Source organism: Podarcis bocagei, assembly GCF_964188305.1.
Source record: "Podarcis bocagei genome assembly, chromosome: 14".
Classification (NCBI taxonomy): Eukaryota; Metazoa; Chordata; class Lepidosauria; order Squamata; family Lacertidae; genus Podarcis; species Podarcis bocagei.
In genome coordinates this window covers 53,129,462-53,157,025 of record NC_138139.1, presented here as the reverse complement: position 1 = coordinate 53,157,025, position 27,564 = coordinate 53,129,462, and the positions used below count along the sequence as shown (strand labels likewise).

General features: G+C 47.0%; 1 protein-coding gene across 2 annotated transcripts in view; it reads left to right on the top strand.

The window, feature by feature from the left end:
* Positions 1–27,564, top strand: part of CARD11 (caspase recruitment domain family member 11) — a 105,506-nt gene that overhangs the window by 63,832 nt on the left and 14,110 nt on the right. For both annotated transcript variants that reach the window (XM_081169392.1, XM_081169393.1), the window contains 11 exons: positions 272–439; positions 4,729–4,780; positions 6,538–6,656; positions 9,321–9,421; positions 11,547–11,599; positions 13,241–13,364; positions 16,174–16,375; positions 18,592–18,718; positions 21,932–22,172; positions 26,413–26,509; positions 27,349–27,444. In XM_081169392.1, coding sequence (XP_081025518.1) covers positions 272–439; positions 4,729–4,780; positions 6,538–6,656; positions 9,321–9,421; positions 11,547–11,599; positions 13,241–13,364; positions 16,174–16,375; positions 18,592–18,718; positions 21,932–22,172; positions 26,413–26,509; positions 27,349–27,444 — 1,380 coding nt within the window. The remainder of the gene's footprint in view (positions 1–271; positions 440–4,728; positions 4,781–6,537; positions 6,657–9,320; positions 9,422–11,546; positions 11,600–13,240; positions 13,365–16,173; positions 16,376–18,591; positions 18,719–21,931; positions 22,173–26,412; positions 26,510–27,348; positions 27,445–27,564) is intronic.

The following is a 27,564-nucleotide window of genomic DNA, read 5'->3' as shown; positions in this document are numbered from 1 at the left end:
GATGCAGGATGCAACCACCACATCCCAGATGGTGGCCAGCCTCTGCCTAAATCCCATTGCCTCCTGGGACAACCACTTCCACAGCTGTTACCATTAGGAAGCTTCTCCTAATGGTCTCTTGCTGGCAACTCTAACCATGTCTACACAGAATTGAGTCCTATTGAATTCAAAGAAGCTTCCTCCCAGGTATGTGAGGTTAGGACTACAACTCTGATTAGGGAGCCACATTGAGCTCACCGGTCACTAAAGTCTTCCTTCCGTTTGCTTCCAGAGCTTACCAAGGAATCTGCCCCTCACTGTGATTTCTCGAGCTCCCAGCCCCAGGATCAACGGCCAGGAGGCAGACGATTCCTCGACCTCCGAGGAGTCTCCAGACGACAGCAAGTTCTTCCTGCCCAACCAGCCTCGAATCCGAAGGATGAACCTGAAGGGAATCCAGGTACTTTCCAACACAAGGCAAAATTCTCAGAGGCCCAAGGTCATGATTTAAGACCTCTAAGATGCCCTTGGTCAACTTAGTACTCTGCAAAATTTTCAGACAACAATTCCCAACAGCCCCATCTGGCTTGTTGAAACTGGTGGTACTCCAAAAGATCTGGAGGGTGCCAGCTTGGGGAAGGCAATACTGGGGCGTGTTCTGCAGGGAATCATCTTGAGGGTGTCAAGAGCTCAGCCTACACTCAGGTAGGACCCTGGTAGAGAGACATGCCCGACTGGCATGTTCTCTCCCTCCTGGTCAATCGTTTGGGAGCTTCATAAGCTTTCTTCAGCCCGAACATCACAGCGACACCGGCACACTTAGGGATCCGCAGAGTTTGCACATCATGCATAACAGACCTCAGCAACTCAGCATTTTGGCTAATCTACTTTATTTACATCTAAACACACACGGAGCACTGCAACATGGCTCCTTCTCTCTCTAGCATCAGACAGCAAAGAGAAACAGAACAAAGGACAATAGTCTCACTTCACAGAACACAGTAACACAAACATCCTGTCTCTGTCACTTTCCACTCTGTGGAGTCAAAACACATACCGTCATGTGATAGACAACAATCCCATGACTGAAATCATGGAGCAGGAATTCTAACATCGGGTAGGCAAGCATGGATGCCATGGTATTGATAATATCCTGCCTTTTGGATGGAGAATACAGGAAGAGCAGATAGAGGACCCAGGGCTTTTTTCAGCTGGAACTCACCAGAACTCAGTTCCAGCACTTCTCAGATGGGCGCCATTGCCATTATAAGAGAACAAGGGAGGCATTCATGGTGAGTTGCAGCACCTCTTATAGCAATGAGCATACCTGGATCAAACCTACAAACAGCTGTCAGCATGGTGCAGTTGGGCCAACTCTGTGGAGAACCATATTTTGGGAGTAGGCAATCCATTCCTCTGTTGCATTCTGAGGAATACAGTGTTTCTCTGGCTTCTTGATAGTTGCAAGAGCAAAAAAAGAAGAAAGAAAGAAAAGCTGGAAAATTGGAGTGATCCTTTAAGCTCCAGCGCAAATGGAAAAGCTGATAGACAGCAGAAGGCTGATGGAAAAGTTCCCATTGGGTGGGAAGAATAATAGGGAGAAGACAGCCAGGATCCAGAGGAAAATTAGCTACCTAATTCAGAGTTAAATTAAACCTTGTCTTTTTTACTCATTCAAGTGTACAGGGAAACGTGCTTGAAGCCCTTGATTCTGCTTGATTGACTGAATCTTCTGCCACTGTGGAAAACTGCAAAAAGTTTCACTAAGGCAAATTTAGCCACAATGGGGGGGGGGCTGAGCTTTTTTTAGATTTTGGGTTCCATTTAAAACATTGCCAGGATTTACAACATGGGTAGGCAAACTAAGACCCGGGGGCCGGATCTGGCCCAATCGCCTTCTCAATCCAGCCTGTGGACGGTCCAGGAATCAGGGTGTTTTTACATGAGTAGAATGTGTGCTTTTATTTAAAATGCATCTCTGGGTTATTTATGGGGCATAGGAATTTGTTCATTTTTTCCCCTTCAAAATATAACCTGGCCCCCCACAAGGTCTGAGGGACAGTGGACCGGCCCCCTGCTGAAAAAGTTTGCTGACTCCTTGATTTACCATAATCTGCTAGCCTAGTCCAGTTTGGAGATCTTTACCCACACATCCCATGCCTTGATGATCTCATTAGCACACATCCTACCCAAGAGGTTTTCAAAGGGGCTGTGGCTTGGATGTCATGGTTTAAGCATTTATTTACTTTGTTAGTTTGCACTCCATTTTCTCTCGAGACAAACGGATGCCAACAACAACTGTATTAATAATAATTTATAATAATAATTTATTATTTATACCCAGCCCATCCAGCTGGTTTTCCCCAGCCACTCTAGGCAGCTCCCAACAGAATATTAAAACACGATAAAACATCAAACATTAAAAACTTCCCTAAAGAGGGCTGCCTTCAGATGTCTTCTAAAAGTCAGATAGTTGTTTATTTCCTTGACATCTGATGGGAGGGCATTCCACAGAGCGGGTGCCACCACTGAGAAGGCCCTCTGCCTGGTTCCCTGTAACCTTACTTCTTGCAGTGAGGGAACTGCCAGAAGGCCCTCGGAGCAGAACAATGGGGGTGGAGACGCTCCGTCATGTATCCTGGACTGTGGCCATTTAGGGCTTTTAAGGTCATCACCAACACTTTGAATTGTGCTCGGAAACGTACTGGGAGCCAATGTAGGTCTTTCAGGACCGGTGTTATGTGGTCTCGGCGGCCACTCCCAGTCACCAGTCTAGCTGCCACATTCTGGATTAGTTGTAGTTTCCAGGTCACCTTCAAAGGCAACCCCACATAGAGCACATTGCAGTAGTATTAATAGATTTGTGCATTGCCTTTCCAAACACTTGTTCCAAACCACTTAACATGAAAATGTAAAGTCCATCTCCGGACCATTGTCCATTGTTTCTTGGCAACAGTAATCACAGGTTTAATGCCTTTGGACTTTGGCGGTCCTGTTGACTTATTGTGGCTTAAATCCATTCATAGGCTGTTAGGAACTGGTGGGTCTGCATGTGGCTGCCCCAAGCGGTGAACCACAAAAGAGCAGGCAGGAGCCTTCTCATTCTTCTGGACTGATCCTGACGATGCAGGCTTGCCAGTGGATCCTTCTGGGCAGGAAGGTCTAAAAGAGAGAGTCCTGTTCCAGTTGAGCCTTGCATGAGCAAAGAGATCATCCTGAGCGTTGCAGGTTCCTGAAATTAAGGACCTAAGGAAGAGTCCTAGTTACTCAGGCCAGTGGCCCATCTAGTCCAGGTTCCTGTTCTCACAGAGGCCAACCAGGTGCCTGTGGGAAACCAGGGAGCAGAACATGAGCACATCAACACTCTGTCCTCCTGAAGTGTACAGCAACTGGTATCCGGATGCATCCCTGCCTCTGAGCGTGGAGGCAGACAGTAGCCACCATGGCTAGATATCATCAATAGGCTTCCTATCCATGAATTTGTCTAATCCTCTTTTCAAGACATCTGTCAGGGGTTCAGGAGCAGAGGCAAGGGCAAGGGAGGAAACAGAGAGCGAGGGGGAGGAGGCAGAAGAAAAGATGAGTGATGACGACGACCCGAGATCTCCGAGTCTTTCCAGTGAATCAGAAGATTCACAGAAAGGAGCACCAGTGGCCAGGGCAAGGGGGGAGTTTAGGGGGACACCCCAGGAAGATAGAGCCAGAGGGGACTCAGAGGAGAGCAGTTGGAAATCGGGACCAGCGTCACCGCCAGAGAGCAGGGAAGAGGAAGGGAGCCAGGGATTAAGCGCTGGCAGCTCACAACAGGGGGGAGGGCAAGAGTCAGGAGTGGCCACACCTCCATCGGGGAGCGAAGAAACGGTTAAGCGGAAAGTGGAAGGTTGGGCGCGCGCGCCAAGTTCAAATGCACAGGAAAGTGACGCAGTAGGCAGCCAGGAAAGGGAGCCAGGTCCTAAAGCCCGGCGCAAGGAGACAGGGAGTTCCGGGGGGTCGGCGTCAGAAGAATCCCGGAAGGAAGAGACCCCGGGGGGCAGAGGGACCCAGAGGAGAGCAGTCAGGCGGAAAAGGTGGAGCAGGGCTAGGATATTAAGTTGGTGCACAAGGGGCGGAGACTCAGACGGAGCTTCGCCGATCTAGCCATTAGACGTAGAGTTGCACGCAGCAGCTTGGGAATGGAAACTGTAACTCAATAAAGACTTTTACTTAATGACCGCTGGCTAGCGTGATCCTCTGTGAGCTAGGATCTTCAAGCAGCTCTGACAACATCCATTGTTGGTTGTTCTTTGGCCCTGCCTTGATCATTGCCGCTGTCCACTGACCCGTCTCATGGCTCCCAGAGTCTGACTCATCTCTGACTGCTGCCCACATCCCACGGGTCAGTCCTTCATGAATTTGTTAGATCCATTTGCAAGCCAACGACCTCCACCCGTGGTTGTGTTCTCCATGAGATAACTATGTGTGAGCTTCCTTCTGACAGCCATTCTCTCTCCCCTTTCCCACCATGCTCATAATTTTTATAAACCCTCCATTTGTGGAACTGATGTAATATTGTTCTCTTACATTCACGTGAACGCAATCTTAGTCAGTTTCACAAAGCACAGGAGCTACGTTTATGCTTCTTTGCCCGTTTCTGTTTCTCCCCAAATCATAGAATTGCCCTTTGGCATTGGGAAAGCCTGAAAGGTGTTTCTTTTTATGAGGAATCCTCGCTTGTGTCCTGAGTTCAGTTTCATTTCTGTCCTTTTCCAGCTGCCAAGAACGAAATCCCCCGTCGGTTTGAGCCGAGCATCGGATTATCAAGGTCAGAGAAAGAACTTCCCTGCCTCGTCCGTCTTCCCTGTTAATGCTCAAGCTGTTTCCCTTGTTCTAACTAACGTTTCCAGCCAGGCAAGCACGAAACTCGCTCCCAAAAGATAAGAGCTGCAATGTGTATATATGTGTGTGTATATATATATATATATCCCTCCCTGATAGCAAACACTTTTTGAGAATCATTTAAAACAGACCGGCAATTGACTCAGGTCTGCTTTCTGTCACTCTGGAACTGAAACGTTCCTACACAGAAGCAAGGCAGGTGTCGAGCCCAGCCCACAGTGCAGAGATCCAGAATCAGAGGAGATCTCCCCAGAGGAGAACCCCAATGAGACCCCCGCACTTAAACAAACACTTAGATAAGACAAATTAGTGTAGCTTTTTAGACAGATGGCTGCCCACCTGTATATCCAGCATTAGGGTGTGATTAAGCAAACATTAGCGGGACACAGGTGGCACTGTGGTCTAAACCGCTGAGCCTAGGACTTGTCGATCAGAAGGTCGGCGGTTTGAATCTCCGCGATGGAGTGAGCTCCTGTTGCTCAGTCCCTGCTCCTGCCAACCTAGCAGTTCGAAAGCACATCAAAGTGCAAGTAGATAAATAGGTACCACTCCGGCGGGAAGGTAAACGGCATTTTCGTGCGCTGCTCTGGTTCACCATAAGTGGTTTAGTCATGCTGGCCACATGACCTGGAAGCTGTACGCCGGCTCCTTCGGCCAATAAAGCGAGATGAGCACTGCAACCCCAGAGTCGGCCACGACTGGACCTAATGGTCAGGGGTCCCTTTACCTTTTTAAGCAAACATTAGCGGGATGCGGGTGGTGCTGTGGTCTAAACCACTGAGCCTCTTGGGCTTGCCGATCGGAAGGTCGGCGGTTCGAATCCCCGGGACGGAGTGAGCTCCCATTGCTCTGTCCCTGCTCCTGCCAACCTAGCAGTTCGAAAGCACATCAAAGTGCAAGTACATAAATAGGTACCGCTCTGGCAGGAAGGTAAACGGCGTTTCCGTGCACTGCTCTAGTTTCACCAGAAGTGGCTGAGTCACGCTGGCCACATGACCTGGAAAAACTGTCTGCGGACAAACGTCGGCTCTCTTGGCCAGTAAGGCAAGATGAGTGCCGCAACCCCAGAGTTGTTTGCGACTGGGCTTAACTGTCAGGGGTCCTTTACCTTTACTTTTAAGCGAACATTTGTCCTGGGGGGGGGGGAGTTGTTGAATTCATGTTGATTGCTTGGGGGTGGAAGAAGCAGCACCTTAAGAAATGGATCTGCACAAGTGAAACATCTGCGGCCAAAGAGGTGCATATGTTTCTGCTTAGGGCAGCCTTCCAAACCTGGGACCCTCCAAATGTTGCTGTCCTACATTCTCCATCTTCCCTGGCCATTGGCCACCCCTGCCGGGGCTGATGGGAGTTAGAGTCCAGTGACCACTGGTGGACACCAGGCTGAAGAAGACTGGCTTTGACTCATCCCTCCAGCCCTGAAGTTTTGGAACGGAGAGGAAAGTGGTGAGAAAAGTTCAGGAAGTGAGAGAGATTTTTTGCACCATGGAACAGAGAAAAATAATAACGGCAGCACGGCGAGGGGTTGGGGCTGCCGCCGTGAACCAAACGAGAGCAATAATCGCATGTGATAGAAATCTTGTTTGCACAGAATTATTTCCACCGAAGTGGGCCTTAATGCCAATATCTCGCGTCTCTCTCATCCTCCATGACTTCCTCCGCTTTTGTCATTTGTGAGCCCAGCAGTTCGAGGACACGACGAAGACAAGGGTGAGGCCAGCAGCAGCAGCCAGGCGGACACCAATTCCTCTAATCCCATTTCCATCAGCAACTCGGTGGGCAGCTGCGAAGTTGGCAAAATCGTAAGGAGCTTGCGGGGGCCTCGCTTCCGTGACCTTCCCCCTATAATGTGGCTTTCTGCGCCCGTGACGATTCCAACCCCCACGAAACAGGGAGGCCTAGCCAGCCAGCAACCTTAATCCTTTTAACATATTCTCTATATTAGAACGTTATTAACCTTTCCTCTTAAAATGCATCCCACCGCTGGGTAATGTTTATTTAAAGCTATTTCACCAGGCTCTCGCTGTCTCGTCGCTCAGTTTTAAAACTTAGCAGCGGGGGGAGAGAAGCGGTGATCCTTACCTCGCTGCATTGCAATTGCTTTTTATGCTTTATTCTTAGCGAAACATTTCAGTTTCCTTGCAGTTCCTAACGCCCTTCATGTTTGTAAGTCAAAGCTGGGTTAGGAATGTGTGCGGATGTCTTCCCATTGTCTCTCAAGGCAGACATCCCATTAGGCACAATGCGATCAGCAGCACAGCAGGTTGGCAGTTAGTGGCGGAGGGAATTGGTCAGAGAACAAAGGTATCTTGCTGGTGGTTTGTAGGAAATGCTGCCCCAGTAAATGAAAAGGATGTCTTCCCTCTATAGTTGGAGTAGCAAAACATGAATTATATTGCCTGGGTTCAGATGCCCAGCCTGGTACCCTCCCAGCTTTAGCTCCTGCCATCTCCAACCACTGGCTGTGCTGGAGTACAACTGGTGGAGGACAGTACAACGGTACCTTGGTTTAAGAACAGCTCAGTTTATGAAGAACTTGGATTAAGAATGCTGCAAACCCAGAAGTAGGTGCTTTGGTTTGTGAACTTTGCCTTGGAAGCAGAACATGTTCCGCTTCCTGTTGAGTGTGTTCCATTTATAAATTGAGTCCCCCAGCTGCTATGGGAAAGCACACCTTGGTTTAAGAATGCTAGAGAGCCAGTGTGGTGTAGTGGTTAAGAGCGGTAGACTCATAATTTGGTGAACCGGGTTTGCGTCTCCGCTCCTCCACATGCAGCTGCTGGGTGACCTTGGGCTAGTCACACTTCTCTGAAGTCTTTCAGCCCCACTCACCTCACAGAGTGTTTGTTGTGGGGGAGGAAGGGAAAGGAGAATGTTAGCCGCTTTGAGACTCCTTCAGGTAGTGATAAAGCAGGATATCAAATCCAAACAACTCCTCCTCCTCCTCCTCCTCCTCCTCCTCCTCCTCCTCCTCTTCTTCTTCTTCTTCTTCTTCTTCTTCTTCTTCTTCTTTGGTTTAAGAACAGACTTCTGGAACGGATTAAGATTGTAAACCAAAGTACTACTGTACTGGGTTCAAGAGCTGGGTTCAAGAGCTGGTGTTGAGTCTTCTCAAGACTCCAATTCTTTAAGGACCACTTCTTCTCCTATGAACCAACCCAGATCCTGTGATGGTCATCAGAGGCCCTTTTTCATGTGCCTCCTCCACGAGAGATCTGGAAGCGTGGCAACATGAAAACAGGCCTTTTTGTGGTGGCTCCTTGCTTGTGGAATGCTCTCCCCAGGAAGCTCGCCTGGTGCCATCATTACATACCGTTAGGTGCCTAGCAAAAACATTCATTTTTAACCAGGCTGGTTGGCTGGCCTTCTTGCTTGGTTGGTATGTTTTAATCTAGAGCGGAGTGGGGGGGTTCTTAATGCTGGTTTTAATGGAGGTACACGTTTGTTGTGTGCTTAAAATATTGCAAATCACTTTGAGTTGCTGTTTCAAAACCTAATAATAATAATAATAATAATAATAATAATAATAATAATAATATACCTGAAGGAGCGTCTCCACCTCCATCACTCTGCCCAAACACTGAGGTCCAGCTCCGAAGGCCTTCTGGCGGTTTCCTCACTATGAGAAGTGAGATTACATGGAACCAGGCAAAAGGCCTTCTTGGTGGTGGTGCCTGCCCTATGGAACGCCCTCCCATCAGATGTCAAGGAACAACTATCTGACTTTTAGAAGACATCTGTAGGCAGCCCTGTTTAGGGAAGTTTTTAATGTCTGATCTTTTATTGTGTTTTTAATATCGAAGCTGCCCAGAGTAGCTGGGTAGGCCCGGCCAGGTGGTCAGGGTATAAGTTGTTGTTGTTGTTATTATTATTATTATTATTATTATTATTATTATTATTATTATTCTACAGAATCTGTTCTGAATGATGATGCTAGTAATGAAAATCCATGAGCGGTCAATGGGAAATAGCACAATGTTGATCTCTGTGCTTTGGTGGTTTGAGAATAACCCTAGCCCTAGCCCTAGCCCTAGCCCTAGCCCTAGCCCTAACCCTAACCCTAACCCTAACCCTAGCCCTAGCCCTAGCCCTAACCCTAACCCTAACCCTAACCCTAACCCTAGCCCTAACCCTAACCCTAACCCTAACCCTAACCCTAACCCTAACCCTAGCCCTAGCCCTAACCCTAACCCTAACCCTAACCCTAGCCCTAGCCCTAACCCTAGCCCTAACCCTAACCCTAACCCTAGCCCTAGCCCTAACCCTAACCCTAACCCTAACCCTAACCCTAACCCAAATATACATAGGCAACTTAACACCTCAGAACTGAACTGAGCGTGCTTACAGCTAGGCTGCAGTCACATTTGCCTGCCAGTAAATACCCTTGAACTCTCTGAGGCTTGTCTCTGAGCAGGTGTTCATAGGCTTGCCCTGTTGATGTTTTGCTTTTGCTTTTTGGGATGCAGCAAACGCTACGGAACCGCAACCCCAGTGTCATGTCCACAACCCCAGAGCCCCCAGGAAATGACTCCATCCTCCGGCGTTGCAAAGAAGACGCCCCACACAGGTAAGGGCTGCCGTGCCTGTTAGGCTGGGCTTTCCAACACAGTGCCCAGGGGCACCATCCGTCATGCCTGCCAAGGTGCTCCCCAGCCCCTCTCAACCTTTTGCTTTGCAATTGAGGGTTAATTTGCCCAATCCTCTTTTAAAGCTTGCTGTCCATCACTGCCTCCTGTGGAAGTGAGTTCCATAGATTAACGATGTGCTTCATGAAGGAGCGATTCCTTTTACAGTGGTACCTCGGGTTAAGTACTTAATTCGTTCTGGAGGTCCGTTCTTAACCTGAAACTGTTCTTAACCTGAAGCACCACTTTGGCTAATGGCGCCTCCCTCTGCCGCCGCGCCGCCGGAGCACAATTTCTGTTCTTATCCTGAAGCAAAGTTCTTAACCTGAAGCACTATTTCTGGGTTAGCGGAGTCTGTAACCTAAAGCGTATGTAACCTGAGGCGTATGTAACCCGAGGTACCACTGTATCTGTCCTGAACCTCCCAAGATTTAAGCTTCTTCGGACCTCCATGAGTTCTAGCATTATGAGGGAAAGGGGGGGGGGAACTTTCCTCTTTCCGCTTCATCGTTTTATAAGCTTCTATCACGTCACCCCTCGCTCACCTTTTGTCCAAACTCAAAAGTCCAGAATGCCAAAACCTTTTTGCTCCATCCCTTTGATCATGTTGGTTATCAGAGGGAGGGGAATAGCAGTTGCTAGTCTGTGGCCACAAGCACTCAACTCTTCACACACACGCACCCGGTTGCTTTTCCTCTCACAGCGGACAAGTTAGCATTTTTGTTTCCCTGGGGAGGAAAACACCCGCTTGGGGTGAAATTTTAAGAGGAAAAGCAGCCCCTGTGGAAAGCGTTCACTATCCCTGCTGGCTGCTCTTCTACTTTCAGTTCCAGCCCCCGGAGGCATCCTTTTCTTTTAAATCGCTGGGGGAATGATACACATAACTGCGCATCATGTCCAGCGTGGTCCTCAGTGAGCTGGGAGCAGGTGCCGGTCAGCGGAGGACGTCATTCTCCTACCTCTCTGAGACCACGGCTGTCTTTTTATACTGCTTCTAGGTGCTGAGTTAGTTAAAGACGCACGCATACACACCCGGGAGCGGGGGGGGGGGGGAAGCTTGCATGAAATTGTCAGAACGCTTTAGATTGCATCTGACAAGGTGAACGGGGCAACTCTGCTGTTTTGCCTCTGCTTCTGAGGTCCCTGAAAATTCTTCCCTGAGATGGGAGCGTTGCCACCGGTGAACCGGTGACATTTTGCCTGCGTCGTGGAATAAAGGAAACCACAGACAAGCAGAGAGCGCCTGGATATGAGGGTAGACCTTCTCTGTATGTGCAGCAGCCTCCCACAATGTTTCAAAGGGAAGAACTGAATCTACAAGAGCCAGCCGAACTAGTTCAAGGTTTCTGGAGGAAACCAGGGTCCTCCTCCCATAGGAAACCGCCTGACTTTCCCCCACCCCGTGCCAGTGATTCCTTCCTTGAAAACATCCCGCAGATGTCCTCCTGCTCCTCCAGGTGTTAACCTGGGCTAGCTGAAAGATCACATCTCCCTTTACAGATCTGCCTGGATGCTAAGATCCCACCTCTCAGTTCCAGCATCATCAAAGGCATGGTTGGTGGTGACATGACAGACAGACAGACAGACAGACAGACAGAGATTGGGGGGGGGGCTGTGCCCATATTGCTGACTTCCCTCTGTCAGGGCAAACAATACTTTAATTGTCAGTTTTAAATGTGTCCAGATGTAGTTCAATTACTGCTTTTAACTTGTTTATTTTATTACTTTATATTATCTAATGATGTTTTTAAATGTTGGAAGTCGCAATAAATCCAAACTTGGGAGAAGGGCAGGATACAAATACATTCATAGTAGTAGTAGTAGTAGTAGTAGTAGTAGTAGTAATAATAATAATAATAATAATAATAATAATACTGATGATGAGAATGATGGTGATAACGACAACCTCTTAGACCTTAGCATCTTCCGGCCCTTTCATCGGCCACTTCCAGCAGTTAGCAAAGCTAGATTCCTCTCCACTGCACACTTCCTTCTGCTAGCTGATTCCTGAAATGTGTAGAAAGTCAGCAAAGGTAGAGCGGAATAAACTTTCTTCCTCACTTCCAGCCTGACCGAAGATGACAATGACAGTTTTGGCTGCGACGCTTTGGAGTTGGAAGGTAAGGACTTGCAGAAGGCTCTTGCCTAAAAAATCAGAGGCCCCAGTTATAGTAACTGGTGGGGGACAGTTTGTGACCAAATGGTCAGGAGTGGTGGGAGCTGCAATGGCTTCCAGGGCATTCCAAGTTGGCTCCCAACGCAGCTTTTTCTTCCATCTCTACAAACTAAGAGTATAACAAAAGCTCTCCCTTCTTACCAAAAGACCTGCCTTTCTCCTCCTCCTCCTCCTCCTCCTCCTCCTCCTCCTCCTCCTCCTCCTCTTCTTCTTCTTCTTCTTCTTCTTCTTCCTCTTCCTCTTCTTCTTCTTCTTCTTCTTCTTCTTCTTCTTCTTCTTCTTCCTCTTCCTCTTCTTCTTCTTCTTCTTCTTCTTCCTCTTCTTCTTTGGTGATCACTTAACAGTGAGTCCGTAAGTGACTGTGGAGGCCAATTCTGGATCCACATGTCCTTCCACAGTGGGGACATAAGTTTCCAGGTGGGAGTTGATCACGGTTTGCCAAGTGTGCCTTCCTCTTAGCATGTTTCTCCCTTTCATCCTGAGATTGAGCATCTTCAAAGCCCATGACACTTTTGGTAAAGGCTGTTCTCCAATTGGAGTGCTCACAGGCCAGTGTTTCCCAGTTGTCGGTTCTCACTCGCTGGATCATCTCCTCGTCGTGATGAGTGGGCTTGCACATCCCTATGACCCTTGTGAGTGAAGCTTGTACTCCCAACAGGGTCACCCAAGGCAATAAGGCAATAAGGTCAAAGGGGAGGAGCTAGACAAAGAATGACCCAACAGCAGAACAGGCAGAAGACAGCAGAAGATAACAAGCAGTATATTACAACGGGTGTGAAGGCAAATGAAGGCTTGCAGATAAGAATCTACCGGTCATCATGACTACTCATGCCATCGGAACAGAGCCTTACTGCAAAGACTGTGCGTTGGTCAGTGTGCACTGATCTACACACATAAAACCAATTCAATCACAGGCATAGAGCTTTCTGCTCCTACCGTGGACAACCAGGTCCCAATGGGAAGCCATCTGCTCCACCTAGAGCTGAGACCCATTTTAACCCTTCTGCTGGGGACTGAAAGTGGGATGTTCTGCCCCCAAAGTAGCTCTGCCAGGGAGCGACAGGCTCTCTCCTATACATAAAGGTAAAGAGACCCCTGACCATTAGGTCCAGTTGTGCCCGACTCTGGGGTTGCGGTGCTCATCTCACTTTATTGGCCGAGGGAGCCGGTGTACAGCTTCCATGTCATGTGGCCAGTATGACTAAGCCGCTTCTGGCGAACCAGAGCAGCGCACGGAAGCGCCATTTACCTTCCCACCTGAGCGGTACCTATTTATCTACTTGCACTTTGACGTGCTTTCGAACGGCTAGGTTAGCAAGAGCAGGGACCGAGCAACGGGAGCTCACCCCGTTGTAAGGATTCAAACCGCCGAACTTCTGATCGGCAAGTCCTAGGCTCTCTGGTTTAACCCACAGCGCCAGCCTCCTATACATACATGAGGGCAAAATGGCAGGGCAGGGCAAGGCCAAGAGGAGCTTGGAAAGAGGCTTGTGTTGGCATCCATGGTTTTATTTTGAATGGTGCTTGCTACTGGGACATGATTTCCCCCCCCTTCCTGTTCTTTTTCCTGCACCTCCTTTTCCAGACGACTTCCAGGACAGGCACTCTCATGGACCTTCCTCGCTGCCTTCCTCTTCGTCTTCCCACCACTCTGAGGGGCTGGATCTTGAGCAAGTCAACTCCATCTTCAGGAAATTCTCTCTGGAGAGGTACTTGGGAGAATGTGGGATTTCTGCACCAGTTCATGCAATCAGCAAAACGAAAAGCTTATCCACATTTCTTCTTGTCTCACTTCTTTCCCCTGGGGGAAAACTGCTCTTTAGCGCTCAATCGGAGCAGGTATCAATTGGGGGGGGGGGGTGTTTCCAGATTGATGTTTGCTCTGATTTAGAGCTTAAGAGTGGGTTTTCCCTGGGAAAGTGAGGAAAGGGGGGAACTGCTCAGTCCCGTATCTAGCAAGTGTGGCTCAAGAGGAAAACCACACTGGGTTAAAGCTGACCAAAAGTCCAGAGGTAGCATTATTATCAATTTACGATGGGGTGGAAGGTTCGCAGGCTAGGAAGGACTTGCTCACACATTTATTGCCAGCTGCACAAGTTACTTTAGCTAGGAAGTGGAAGGGGCAAGCAGAATACAAAATGGAACAATGGTATAAAGAGGTGTGGGATATAGCTATTAATGATAAATTAACATGTGCCATTAAGGTAAGACGGGGAGTATGGAGGAGAAATGATTTTTAGGAGATATGGAGGGTGTTTGTAGAATTTGTGCTGTTAAAAATGGAAAGGGGGTCAAACCATCGCAAGAGGTGTTGAAATTTTGGGAGGATGGAATGGTCTCGGTGGTGGGGTGCACATTTTTATTCTTATTTATTTATTATTATTACTTTGTCAAATAAAGAAATGATAGATAGATGATAGATAGATAGATGATGATGATGATGATAGATAGATAGATAGATAGATAGATAGATGATAGATAGATAGATAGATAGATAGATAGATAGATGATAGATAGATAGATAGATGATAGATAGATAGATAGATAGATAGATAGATAGATAGATAGATGATAGATAGATAGATAGATGATAGATAGATAGATAGATAGATAGATAGATAGATAGATGATAGATAGATAGAGATAGATAGATAGATAGATAGATAGATAGATAGATAGATAGATGATAGATAGATAGATAGATAGATAGATAGATAGATATAGAGATAGACAGACAGATGATAGATAGATAGATAGATAGATAGATAGATAGATGATAGATAGATAGATAAATGATAGACAGACAGACAGATAGATGATAGATAGATGATAGATAGATAGATAGATAGAGATAGATAGATAGATAGATAGATAGATAGATAGATAGATAGATAGATGATAGATAGATAGATAGATAGATAGATGATAGATAGATAGATAGATAGATAGATAGATAGATAGATAGATATAGACAGACAGACAGATGATAGATAGATAGATAGATAGATAGATAGATAGATGATAGATAGATAGATAGATAGATAGATAGATAGATAGATGATAGATAGATGATAGATAGATAAATGATAGACAGACAGATAGATGATAGATAGATAGATAGATAGATAGATAGATAGATAGATAGATAGATGATAGATAGATAGATAGATGATAGATAGATATAGATAGATATAGATAGATAACACAAACCATAAACAAGAGGAAACCCAATCAGACCTGTGCTTGCCCAGGACGAGCAGGAGTGTGGATGAGCCCTGAGTGACAAAACCTCCTCCATGGATGAAGCCAGCTGTACAGCCCAACTTGCAGGGTTCAGCCTCGCCTTCTCCCTGCCATGCTAGATCTCTCAATGCAGGGAGAATTCTTTTATGCAGGGAGGGTGTTGCATTTTTGTTCTGCAAGGAAATATTCAGATATGCAGTCCCTTCCTGATCCTTTGTAATACCACCCAGGATCTGCATTTCTGGATGGCTCTGCTGATCCTGTACAGGGTGCACTGAAGAGGGAGTATGAAGGAGCATTTATGGACAGAAACGTTTGCAGAAATATTGCAAATGTTTAAGCCTGAAATTCAGGCATTGCCACAACTCGCACTCTTAAATATATGGGACGCTACTCTAAAACGATTCTCCTTGAAGAAAATGTTAATTTGGTTTCTAGTGGCTGCCAGACTTCCTATTGCACAGAAATGGAAGAACTTAAATGGTCTGTTTCTTGAATTGTGGCATAAGAATTATGGAACCTCGCAATTGCTGAAAAGATAACCCACAAGATTTGTGCAACGAAAGGCAAAGAGCCAGTAGAACAATTTTATGTAATTTTGTGGGACTTTGTCTTACGTTTCAAATGATGACCTACATGACTCCTACAAGACCTGCACCAGAAAAAGGCATATGGTCTTTTTATAATAATTATATTATTCTATTTAATATCCCCATGCAGAATTGTACTTACCATTGTTGTATAAGCATCTCTCTGAAGACTTTCCGCGTTCTTGTGTTGAAAAGTTAAAATATATATATAGCACCTGCCTTTCACCAGCAGGTTCAAGGGTGGGTTACAACAATTTAAATTTCAGAATTAAAAACAGTTAAAACATGTTAGGCTCTGTGAACTATTTCCATCCCAGCTGATTCTAATAAGAACTGCAACTTTTAAGAACTGGTGCCTAAGCTTCCATTTTTCCTTCTCCTTCCCCATCCCTTTTTCCTTATGTGACATTTCTTTTGGGGACCGTCTGACTGCAGTTGCATGTGTGAGCTTGTGTTTGCATGTATGTATGGGGGGGAGCCTGCCCCCTACTAGCTCTGGCCCTGGTGATGCTTTGATTTTGGACCCCCACCCCTGGCTTTAGCCTGCTTTCACTGCAAACAAAACCAGCCATCGCCTCCTTGCCCCTTGCCCCTCTGTCACGGGTGCCATGTCCCCACTTTGAAATCCCAGGTGACTTGGGAGAAGTCAAGGAGAGTGTTGCCTGTGTCGCCATTCCTTCCATAGGCCCTTCCGCCCCTCGGTGACATCTGTCGGACGCCTGCACACCACCTACCATGCCGTCCAGCAATTCATGTTGAACGGAGACAGCCTGAGCTCGGAGATTACTCTGCTGGGGGGCAACGTCAAAGGAAACTTCGTCAACTCTGTCAAGCTGGATTCCCCGGCGGAGAAAGCCGGCCTTCGCGAGGGGCTGCAGCTGCTTCTGGTGAGGCTTTGGCATCGGGGAACAGGCTTGAGCATCTGACCTCTGCTTCCTGTCTATTTTCTTCCTGACTGACATCGGAAAACTTCCTTGATTGTCCGTCTAGTCCAGCGTTCTTTCCTCCTAACGCTCCAGGGCGTTGAGCAGAGAAGGGTCTTTCTAGCGGTTTTTTCGTCTTGCGAAGCAAGCCCATTGACGGATTAGCGGATTAGCGCTATTAGCGGCTTTTAGCGGCTTTTAGCGGCTTATCGGCTTATTGGATCAGCTGATAAGTGGCTTAGCGGCTTAGAAAAGGGGGGGAACCCGCAGGAACTCGCAAGACATTTTCGTCTTGCGAAGCAAGCCCATAGGAGATTTGTTTTGCGAAGCACCTCCAAAACGGAAAACTCTTTCGTCTAGCGAGTTTTCCGTCTTGCGAGGCATTCGTCTTGCGGGGCACCACTGTACTAATTACTAATTAGGTAAAGGTAAAGGGACTCCTGACCGTTAGGTCCGGTCGTGGACTACTCTGGGGTTGCAACGCTCATCTCACTTTATTGGCTGAGGGAGCCGGGGTACGACTTCCAGGTCATGTGGCCAGCATGACTAAGCAGCATCTGGCAAACCAGAGCAGTGCACGGAAACACTGTTTACCTTCCCGCCGGAGTGGTACCTATTTATCTACTTGCACTTTGACGCGCTTTCAAACTGCTAGGTGGGCAGGAGCAGGGACCGAGCAACGGGAGCTCACCCCATCACGGGGATTCGAACCGCAACCTTCTGATTAGCAAGCCCTAGGCTCTGTGGTTTAGACCACAGCTCCACCCGCATCCCTAATTACTAATTATGCTGTACTAATTGCTTGAAATCATTAGATGTCCATAGCGCACTGGGTTACTGCAATGTGCTCTGTGCGCTCTCTGTGGGCTTTTACCCACTGAGAGTGCAGATTCCTGCAGCGTGAATTGCTGAACAGGACTGAGACCCCATCTGCACATCACACCTGTCCCCAAACACCTGCACAGGTTGCCGACTTGCCAAAGCCCCTAACAACTTGGGGCCAGTATACCGCCAAGATTGGCTTTCCCCCCATATATGCCCACTCAACCACTTTGATCTGCAGAATTGGCATTGGGTTTTTAAAAACGTTATATTTTATTAAATTTTCAAAAATTTCACATACACATTCCAACACAGTGGTACCTCGGTTTAAGAACAGTCCTGTTTACAAACGATTCGGTTTATGAACTCCGCAAAACCGGAAGTAGTGTTCTGGTTTGCGAACTTTACCTCAGTCTACAAACGGAATCCGAACGGTAGAAGGGCACTGGCGGTGGGAGGCCTTGTTAGGGAAAGCGAGCCTCAGTTTAAGAACAGATTCGGTTTAAGAACGGACTTCAGGAACAGATTAAGTTCGTAAACTTAGGTACCACTGTACGTACATTTTTCTTTTGTTTTGTCATCTTCCCATCTCATTTTCCACAGTGCTTTTTTATTTTTTTCCCTCGCTGCACCCTATCTTCTCTCTCTTGTACCATGACAATAGAACAATAATCTCTATTTCCTTCTGTTGCTCATCGTTCAAATCCTGCTTGCAAATTCAGCATACTGTAATATTTCTTTAGATAGTCCAAAAAGAGCTTCAATTCTCCCACAAATCAATCATCATTAGGTTCTCTTATTTTAGCTGTTAGCTTTGCTGATTTGGCATAGTCCATCACTTACCCGTTCTAGAACTGGCATTGTTATGGGTGCTACATAATATTCAATCCGCGCTTGGAAGAAGACTGTGGAGGCAGAGGATAGCCATCGATAGCCGTCTTCTCCATTAATTTGTCCAATCTTTTAAAGCCATCCAAGTTGGTTGCCAGCACTGTATCCAGTGGGAAGGAGTTCCATAGTTTAACTATGTGCTGTACTTTATTTTAACTCTCCGGAATCCTTGCCAGAAGCATAGGACTCGTCTCATTTCCTTGGAGGTAGGCGTCCCTCACAGCCCTCCAGCTGCATTTATAGAACAGTCACGGATGTCCAAACGGAGTTATCCATCCATCTAGCAATTGCTGCTATTTTATAATCATGGGGTTGCAGGCAGCAGAGGAGGGAGAGAGAGAGAAATGATTATCATGGCAACTGCTGAATAAGACAGGCTGTGTCTTCCAAATTGATGTTGGCTACATAATTTAATAGGTGAAATAATTGCCTCCGAGGAGCGAATAATGCTTTTCGCGTTTTTCCAGGTGGAAGGGTGCATCAAAGGGGAAAACACAAGCGCTCCCTTAGATACCTGCACAAAGGAAGAAGTTCATTGGACGATACAGAGATGTAGTGGGCCAGTTGTGCTGCACTGCAAATCAAACCACGAAGGTAAGAGATGTCATGTTGCTCAATGCAAACTTTCAGACAAGTGAGTATATTTATAGACAGCATACGGGGCCAGTACAATAGGCAGTCAAGGAAAAATCCCCGGCAACTGGGGTAGTCTACAGTTCTTTCATCCACCCCTGCCAGTTCCCTCAATTGACAGTAAATGCTGGCAAAGCGGGTGTGTTAATGGAGACAAATATATTTTATGTCTTTGCCCTGAGAGCAAGGATTTGTGGCTGAGAGTTTTGAGAATCCAAATTAGGAGTCTCTTTGTTCCCACGGTGCCAGTGAAAATCTAAATTTGGTTTTTGGAGGGCTCGAGGTTTTTGAAGGGTTTGCTTTGCCGGCTGCCTTTGGCCAAGCTGGTGATCGCTAAAACAACAGAAAGGGCGACAGACCAGGCTTTGCAAAGCTGGCGTCCTCTCCAGCTGTTCTGGGGCTCATTTGACCCCCCTCAATCCTTCCTTCGCTTGGCTCCCAATTGAGTCAAGCTTTGTTTTGCATTTTGTTTGACATATAAATACATAGAATAGAGCGGTGCTATGACTTCCCTCGATCTGGGCATTATACTTCTGTTGACGCAGCCTAGAATAGCATGAGCTGTTTTTGCTGCTGCAGCACGCGGTAGACTCATTGGTTAGAGCGTGGTGCAGATAACGCATGCGCAGAAGCGTTCTGCGTGCTTCGCGCATGTGCAGGAGCACTCTATTGCATCACACGCATGCGCAGAAGCGGCAGTCTACTTATGGACTTTTCAGGGTGCGAACAGCACCCCGGAATGGATCACGTCCATAAGTAGAGGTACCACTGTAGTTACAGAACATAGTGTGAGTTCATCCCTTATGGGGATTGAGCCCGTGTGCTGCTAGCTAAGAGCCAGCAGACAGCAAAATACATTAAGAGAACAGCATCAAGAGAAGAAAATGGCATCAAGAGAAAGATGGCTGCGTGACTTGGCACTTCTATGGAGTCAGCCAGGGCCACGCCCATCTCTCTGGTCACATGCAAGGAGAAGATGCTCCAGACCAGTGGAACAGGAAGTTATACTGGCTGGAGTAACATCCCCCTGCCTGTGTCCACTCTAGGGAAACAAGGAATGTTGTATTTGACTGCTCCAATGGATTACATCCCACATCCATGGGTCTGGAGTTCCTTGATGTTCATATACAAAAGGACCTGAGTCTGGATTCTGGGCTGTGACCCCACTGAGTCAACAATCATTTGGGCCGGGACTTCAGTGGGTGGCTTATACACACAGACACCACAATTTGTGTGATCACAACCATCCTCTTTTCTTCTTTTCCCCTTTTGACCCACTGCCATTTAAACAAGATATTTTGAAGAGTTACAGAAATACCACACAGCTGTCACCCAAAGAATCGGAACATCGCAGCAGTGGGCATATTGCAGAAAACGCTTTAAAATAGCTCGAAAATCAATTTTTTTAACTCCGCGGAAGATGTACTTGGCCTCTGCCAGTGCAGAGGGTCAGGGGAATTCAGAAAGTGGAATTTCTCCCTGGGAAAGTATCCTTCCTCTTTCTCTCCCCTCCCCTCCCAAACTCTCCCACTCCTCTCCTTTCATGTTTTCAAACATAAAAATGAATGTTAGACTTGGCAGGAGCAAAAAGCAAGAATCAGATTGTGCGAGGTGCCAATTAGAGTTAATTATGAAATGATTGAGCTGCACTTTATACCAAGCACGTGCGCACAAAGGAGAAATCACAGCACACTTTCAAAGATGTAAACCTTCCGTTTTGTTTTATTTTTTACTTCCACTGACAGCACTCACATGAATAGCTGCCAGAAAACGGGGTCACGGTACCTGTTCTTTATGAGAGGTTCTCTTTATATAAATGCTGTATGCCAGCTGGAAAGATTTCTCCATGCCTTCTAGCTGCTAGGTTCAAAGTGGGCCGCCTAATGAACGAGCCCGGAGCTCATTTGCGGAGTGACTGTTTTGCATGCGGCAGGTCTCGGGTTCAGTTCCCTCATCTCCGGGCGTCAGGTGGCGGGGGGGGGGGGTTAAGATATTTGTTTGCCTGAGACTCTAGAGAGCTGCTCCACTGTCAGGGATGAGCAGGATGCTTGCGAGTGTGCGAAGCGGGGCTGGAGTCTGACTGGGAAGAAGGGGCCAGGGAGTGGTGAGGAACTGTGCCAGCCAGGAGGCAAGCAGAGGAAGCTTCAGAGCTGGAGGGGGGGCACAGGATGGGTCAAAAAAGAAGAGGAGGAAGAGGCTGGTCAGGCAAGTGAAGGGCCAGGGGCTGCCCCACCCTCTCAACCAGAGTAGCTCAGTTGCTTAGAACATGGCGCTGATAATGCCAAGGTTGCAGGTTTGATCTCTATGGGAATGTTGTGGATACTGGGAGAGGATATATTGATTAAATATTACCCTTCCTCACTCATGCTTGTGAGTCAGTAGCAGAGTACATTCCCCAATATATAGCAGGAAGCTAGTTGGTAGGTTCGTTTGAATCTCTTTACTTAAGCAATCCAGTCTGGCTTTGTCCAGATTGGGTTATTCCTGGTAATTTCCCCTTCTTTAAAAATAATAAGAAGTTTACTCACATTCAGTTCACAGTTGGTTCCCTGAAGGCAGGCTTAAGCTTGGAGTTACAGGACGAGTTTGAGTTCATCCCATATGGGAATGAGCCCATGTGCTGCTGGCTGAGATTCTCGGGGGAACCATTTTCTAACTTGCATATATATAGTTTTTCAAATTACAGTTTTACAATCACATATCCAACATACAACATAAAAACAAGATTCCAAGGAATCTCTTGGACTTCCCTCCTCCCCTTTGTGGGTCCTATTGTCAGTCATTTCCTCCTGCATCTTTTTTAATAATCCAAATCTTTCACATCTCCATTAAATCCAAAATTCACCATTAAACTACAAGTGTTATCATTCCGTTCATTTTTGCCGCTTCGACATAATCCATCAACTTAACCTGCCATTCTTCTCTGGTCGGGACTTTATCATCTTTCCATCTCTGGGCCAATAAAATCCCAGCAGCCTTGGTCACAAACATAAATAGTCTTTACCGCTCCATTTTCTGATTCGCTTCAGGCAACAAAATGTCTTGGGCCAGCCTTGCTTGCAAGCGAGACAGTCAGCATCAGGTGTAGTCGAGCCATTTGACTAGGCTCAACCCAACTGGCAAGTCCCCGCTGGGCCCGCATGGTCAGCTGAGTCCAGATCCTTCCTGCTGCAGGTTACCGGAAGCTGGTGTCCGAAATTGAGGAAGGCCTGGTCACTTCTGGAGACTCCTTCTACATCCGCCTCAACCTGAGCATCACCAGCCAGCTGGACTGCTGCTCCCTGTCTGTGAAATGTGACGAGATCCTGCACGTCCTGGACACCATGTATTATGGCAAGTGCGAGTGGCTCTGTGCCAGAGTTGACCCCTTCACAGACAAGGATTTAGAATCAGGGACCATCCCCAATTATAGCAGGTGAGCACAAATCCCAATTTTTGCACTCGGGGCCAGCTCTGGGTTTGAGGTAGGGATGTGGGCAAAGTGTCCTCTGGTGGGGGGCTGGTTGATCTGGGGCAGAGAAGAGGAGGGGCAGATAGATGACCCCAGGATCTTGTGGGCTGGAAAGGCGTCTGCCTGGACTGGGAGAGCCTGAGGAAAGGGATGCTGGAGAGGGTTCCCTCTCATAAGAAAATAAGAATAGGCTGCTGGATCAGGCCAATGGCTCATTCAGCATCCTCTTCTCACCGTGGCCAACTAGATAGATGCCTGTGGGGAAACCCACAAGTGTCAGGCTTCAGGGAATTGGCTTCCTCCCCCGTGGCAGTAGATAAGCAGAACAAAGGAAAAGGGGTCATCTTACCAGTTAGAAACTTTAATAATCACGGCAAGAGAACAAAGATCTCATAATAATGGCGGTGCTCCCAATTAAGGATTCCACCCCCTTTGGTCCCTATCAATCTATGTCACTTCTGCGTCTTGTAATCTGAGTTTGTACTCCCTGTGCTTTCTGTTCTACCACTTTCTGAGCCCTTCTCAACTTTGGGGAGGGCGGTGGAGGAAGGCTGTCTAGAGACTGTGAATCTGTTAACCCTCTCCCTTCCAGTGTCTCTTCTCCTAGCTGTTCCCCATCCAGTATTTTCCAGCTTCTGCCTTCTGAACTATGTCCCTCTGCAAACCGCTGTTCCAAATCTATACTGTCCTCCTGCTCCTGGGAAGATTCAGGAGCAGGGGGAGGGGGAGGCTCCCACCATTCCTCCTCAGTGCAGCCCTCCTCAGCACGGCCCTGACACAAGCAGGATTCAAACACAATAACCCCTTCCTGTGGCTTCCAGCAACTGGCCGTGAAAGCAGAGCAGAGCTGTCATTCCCAGCAGCTATCAATCGCTCTCTCCTCCATTAAATCTGCCCAATCCTCTTTGAAAGCCATCCAGGCCGGTGACCATCGCTGCCTCCTGTGGAAGTGAGTTCCATAGTTCAACTATGCACTGTGTGTTCCCTTCCCTCCACCCCTGTTTCATCCCTCCCTGCTGCACAAGCCATGGGCTCCCCTCCCATTCCTGGAGCTCTAGGGGCCCAGTTCCTGCTCAATCACTTTGTCCATTGCCCCACCAACTCCGCCTTGAGTTTTCAAAAACCACATCCAGTCCCACCTATCCAGGGGATGTTGTTGCCCTGCTTTGTCTGTCCACGGTGACAACCCCTCTACCACCTGGCTTGCAGAGATGCCAACACAGACGGAGCAGATCCTGCCTTCCTGGAGAACTCTCAGGTGGCTTTGCCAGTCTAAGGACCAGAACTGCTTGCCATGCCAAGTTGTGCCCACCCTATTCGCTTACAGTGGGGTTGCAAGGAGTGTGTCGTTGCTGGATCAATATATTTGCTTGTGTAGCTGGGCCTTTTAACTGCATTCTGGCTGTGTGAGCCAGTGTGGTGTAGTGGTTAGGAGCAGTGGACTTGTAATCTGGTGAACTGGGTTCACTTCCCTGCTCCTCCACATGCAGCTGCTGGGAGACCTTGGGCTAGTCACACTCCTCTGAAGTCTCTCAGCCCCACTCACCTCACAGAGTGTTTGCTGTGGGGGAGGAAGGGAAAGAAGATTGTTAGCCACTTTGAGACTCCTTAGGGTGGTGATAAAGCGGGATATGAAATCCAAACTACTACTACTACTACTACTACTACTACTACTACTACTCTTCTTCTTCTTTCTAAACAAGCATTTCCACAGAAGCTACAACTTTGAGTTCTGCATTGAGTGGTTGCTGGCACAGCCCCCGTCTGATGTTGATGGCCCCACCCTGTTTTACCTGTCGGTGCTCACTGCATGCCAAAGGGGGCTGGGAATGGGGCAATTTGATTTCCCACAATGCTCTGGAACACCCAACATGGTGTCACTCTGGGGCGCTGGGGGAACTGAAGTGAAGGGCTTGGGGCAGGTTCCAAAGCTGGTGGGTCATAGGAAGCCAGGTGCTGATAAGAGGGCTGTCTGCACTTGAGCGAGTGGAAGCAACACAGTGAAAATGGCTTGGCTGCCCCGATGGTGCAGTGGGTTAAGGGAGCTGTTCTATGCAGTAGCTGCTTCGAAGATTCCTGCAAAATTGCTTCCAGAGACAGCTATGCATTGTCATAGTGATGCCCTGATTTAAGGGTGATTTTTATTATTGATTCCTTTGCCTCTGTGCGTGCACGCATTTTTTAAAAAAAATACCTCTGCTTTCATTGCCTGCTTTTTATCCTCGATTCTGGCTTTTATTTACTTTGTTTTATAGACATGGTGTTTTCGGTATTTGTATTTGCAATTGCGGTTTGCTTAATATATCTTCGAGCTCGTTTGAGTTTTGCAAAAGCCTTTGGCTGCGAGCAATAAAAATCTTCTGAGAGGCCGGAGTTGTAAATCGCATTGTTTTCTTGCACAAGGTCCATTGTGCAACCCGTGATCACTCAAGTCTCTGCTGCCAGTCAGAGTGGCCAATGGAATGGGACTTGGAATGAAACAACTCTGTGTATTTGCATTTGAAAATGCCATAAATAAGGAGCTAGGGACGGGATAAACATTTGACTTGGTTCACATTTTAATGCAAAACCTACCTAATTCCTGCTTCCCAAAGCAATACACAAACAGATACTTAGTTACCCTTTTAAATTTATGCACTTCTCTAAATTTTACAATGCGGTTATCCTGCCAGTTAATGAGTACAGTCTGTATATTATGTGAGAGTGAACACAAAATATATCTATTAGTAAGAATTGACCATCCTGTTTCATTTTTGCCCTGTTTTGTCCATTCCTTCCACCTTTTCATGGATTTTTTGAAATAACGCATGAAAAGTTTGCATTTAACTTGCATGCATTATTTTATGCATGCATAATTTTCAATGGACCTTTTCGCAAAATTTGCATTCTGTACACATTTTAACAGTAAAAGAACGTGTTTTCAGGCGCACTTTCTGCTCAGCAAAATGACATTGTGAAATCTGGGAAAGCACGTAATTCCATCAAGAGTTGCTTTCCTTTTTTTAAAGAATAATTTTTTATTAACCGACCAATCACATCAAATCAAACCAAATTACATAAATTCCAAATTACACAGCTGAATTTTAAATTTTTGTTGGGGGTACCCATATTTCAAGTTCCGAAGGGATCCAATCAACTTCTTGCTTCTTACTGCTGTTTTAATGTCCACAAATCTAACCTTATGATGTTCACAGTACTAGCCAGTCCTTTCTTATTATTTTTCCACATCTCGTTGTTATTTTCATATATTTTTCCTTTCTCTTTGTGACCTCTGATAGTCTCCACACAAGCTGGTTAGAACAGTTTGTAATCCTGTGTGGATATTATTTTTTTTTATCCAGTAGCCATATCCAGACGTTTTCCATATAACATCAGTTCCATATACCAAAACAGTCTTAGTGTCATTAATCTTCACCAATCTGCCTCCTTTCTCAAAACCTCTGAGGAGATTCACTAGGAATGCAGTCTGAAAACAAGTCCATTCTTCCTCCCGGCTATAAATCCTTTGGCAAGATGGCGACTCCGAATTAATTGCTGCGCCATTCCAAAAGCTCTTATTGCTTCTCGGTCTCCATAAAGCATACTTTTGGTTAGTTTATCTCCACACAGACCTTAATCATCCTGCTTGGGTCAGTTCAACCGACGGTTCTAATGAGGAGGGGTTCTTGTAAATCACATAGAAGGAAAGTAAAAAAGGTTCCGTCCCCCCCCCCCCATTCAGCCCCGTTGTCAACATACCCCGCCTTTGGTGTATCTTCATCGTAAAATATTCCTGTTTCTCCAGCCCGTCGTCTTCTTTCGCAGAGGTCACTTAAATTAGCAGACTTCACTCCCCTTCTTCACTTGAAATATGTGCATTTGCTTCTTTTGTAATTAATTATTCCAAATTGCTGCAACTAGTGCGCGATCAGAGACAGCGTCCAGGAGAGCCGAGGTCCACACGGGGGCATTCTGCCTAGGGCCCTCACCCCCTTCTTTCGAATTAGGGGGTGATTTATGGGCACAGCAGGCAAGGGCAGTGCTCCCCATTTCCTTGGGGCAACAAGGGAGGCTGCCTACTCCCATAACAGCCTCTTAATTACCCCGTGTGGGTCGGAGAGATGGTATTGTCGGCCATCTTCCAGACTGTCACTGCAAAAAGCAGACTGGCGGAATCCCTCCTCAATCCCTATATGTTAGTGACAATGATCTCAATGGTTTGCAGAGCACAGCAGCTCCTCCTAGTGAAACTTCAGCGCCTGATGAATAGAGGTAACAGGGATGAGATGGACAGTTCGTACGGTACACTCCGAACCCCTCGGGTGAGTAGCCAATTCCACATCTGCTTCAGCCTTAGAATCTGAGCTGCTCTCTGCCACAGCATCTTCCGGCTCACTAAACCCTGTTCCCTCTCCTGCTGCTGACACGTCCTTCTCACAATCTACTCCTTCTCCTTCTGACCACTCATCGTCACGCAACCGCCAGTCCTCTGGCTCAGAGTCTTCTTCCTCTGGGGGTTCCCTAGGGGGGGTTCCCCAGCTGCTGCCTCCCACCACTCCTGAACATCCAGCCAGCCAGCAGTTGCCATCCTGGAAATTCTTCAGATCAAGGGGATCTCATCATGTTGACAGAAGTTTTGAACCCTGGGAGGGAGGGAGGGAGGAGAAGACTAGTCTAGAACAGGGCCTCCAATCTGCAGCGTTCGATTCAGAACGGTACTATCAGTGCTTTTTTCCCCTAAAAAATGTTTAGGGCTACTCTCATTTTCCTACTCATATTGAAATACTGCTCCTCAATGAGGCCAAATTTAGATTCACAAAATGTTTAGGGGTATGTGTACCCCCACATACCCCCATAAAAAAGCACTGGGTACTACGGTCAATGGTATCAAAAACTGAGTAGAGATCTGTTGCTGGACTGCTCCTCTCACAATTCCTGGTCCTTAGCTATGCTGGATTGGACTGATGGAGTTTGGGGTCCAGCAATACCCTGACGGCCACAAGTTCCCCACACTTGACCTGCATTGCAGGGGATTGCCCTAGGTGAGCCTCAGGGTCCCTTCCAACTCTACAATTCTATGATTCTAGGGCCTAGAACTGCCAACAAAGGTACATTGAACAGGCTTGATGATTCTTTCTCCAATGTTTTTCTTTTCTACTAGAATACACTGCAGCCAGAAGAGGTTATGCCACCAAGTGACCCCAAAGCCAGCCCTCGTCTCTCTCGGGCCAGTTTCCTTTTGGGTCAGATCTTACAGGTAGACAAGTAACTCTCCAAAAATCCCTTTTGTGCCAAATATGTTTTTAGCTGGCAAATGAAATAATAATAATAATAATTTATTATTTATATCCCGCCCATCTGGCTGGGTTTCCCCAGC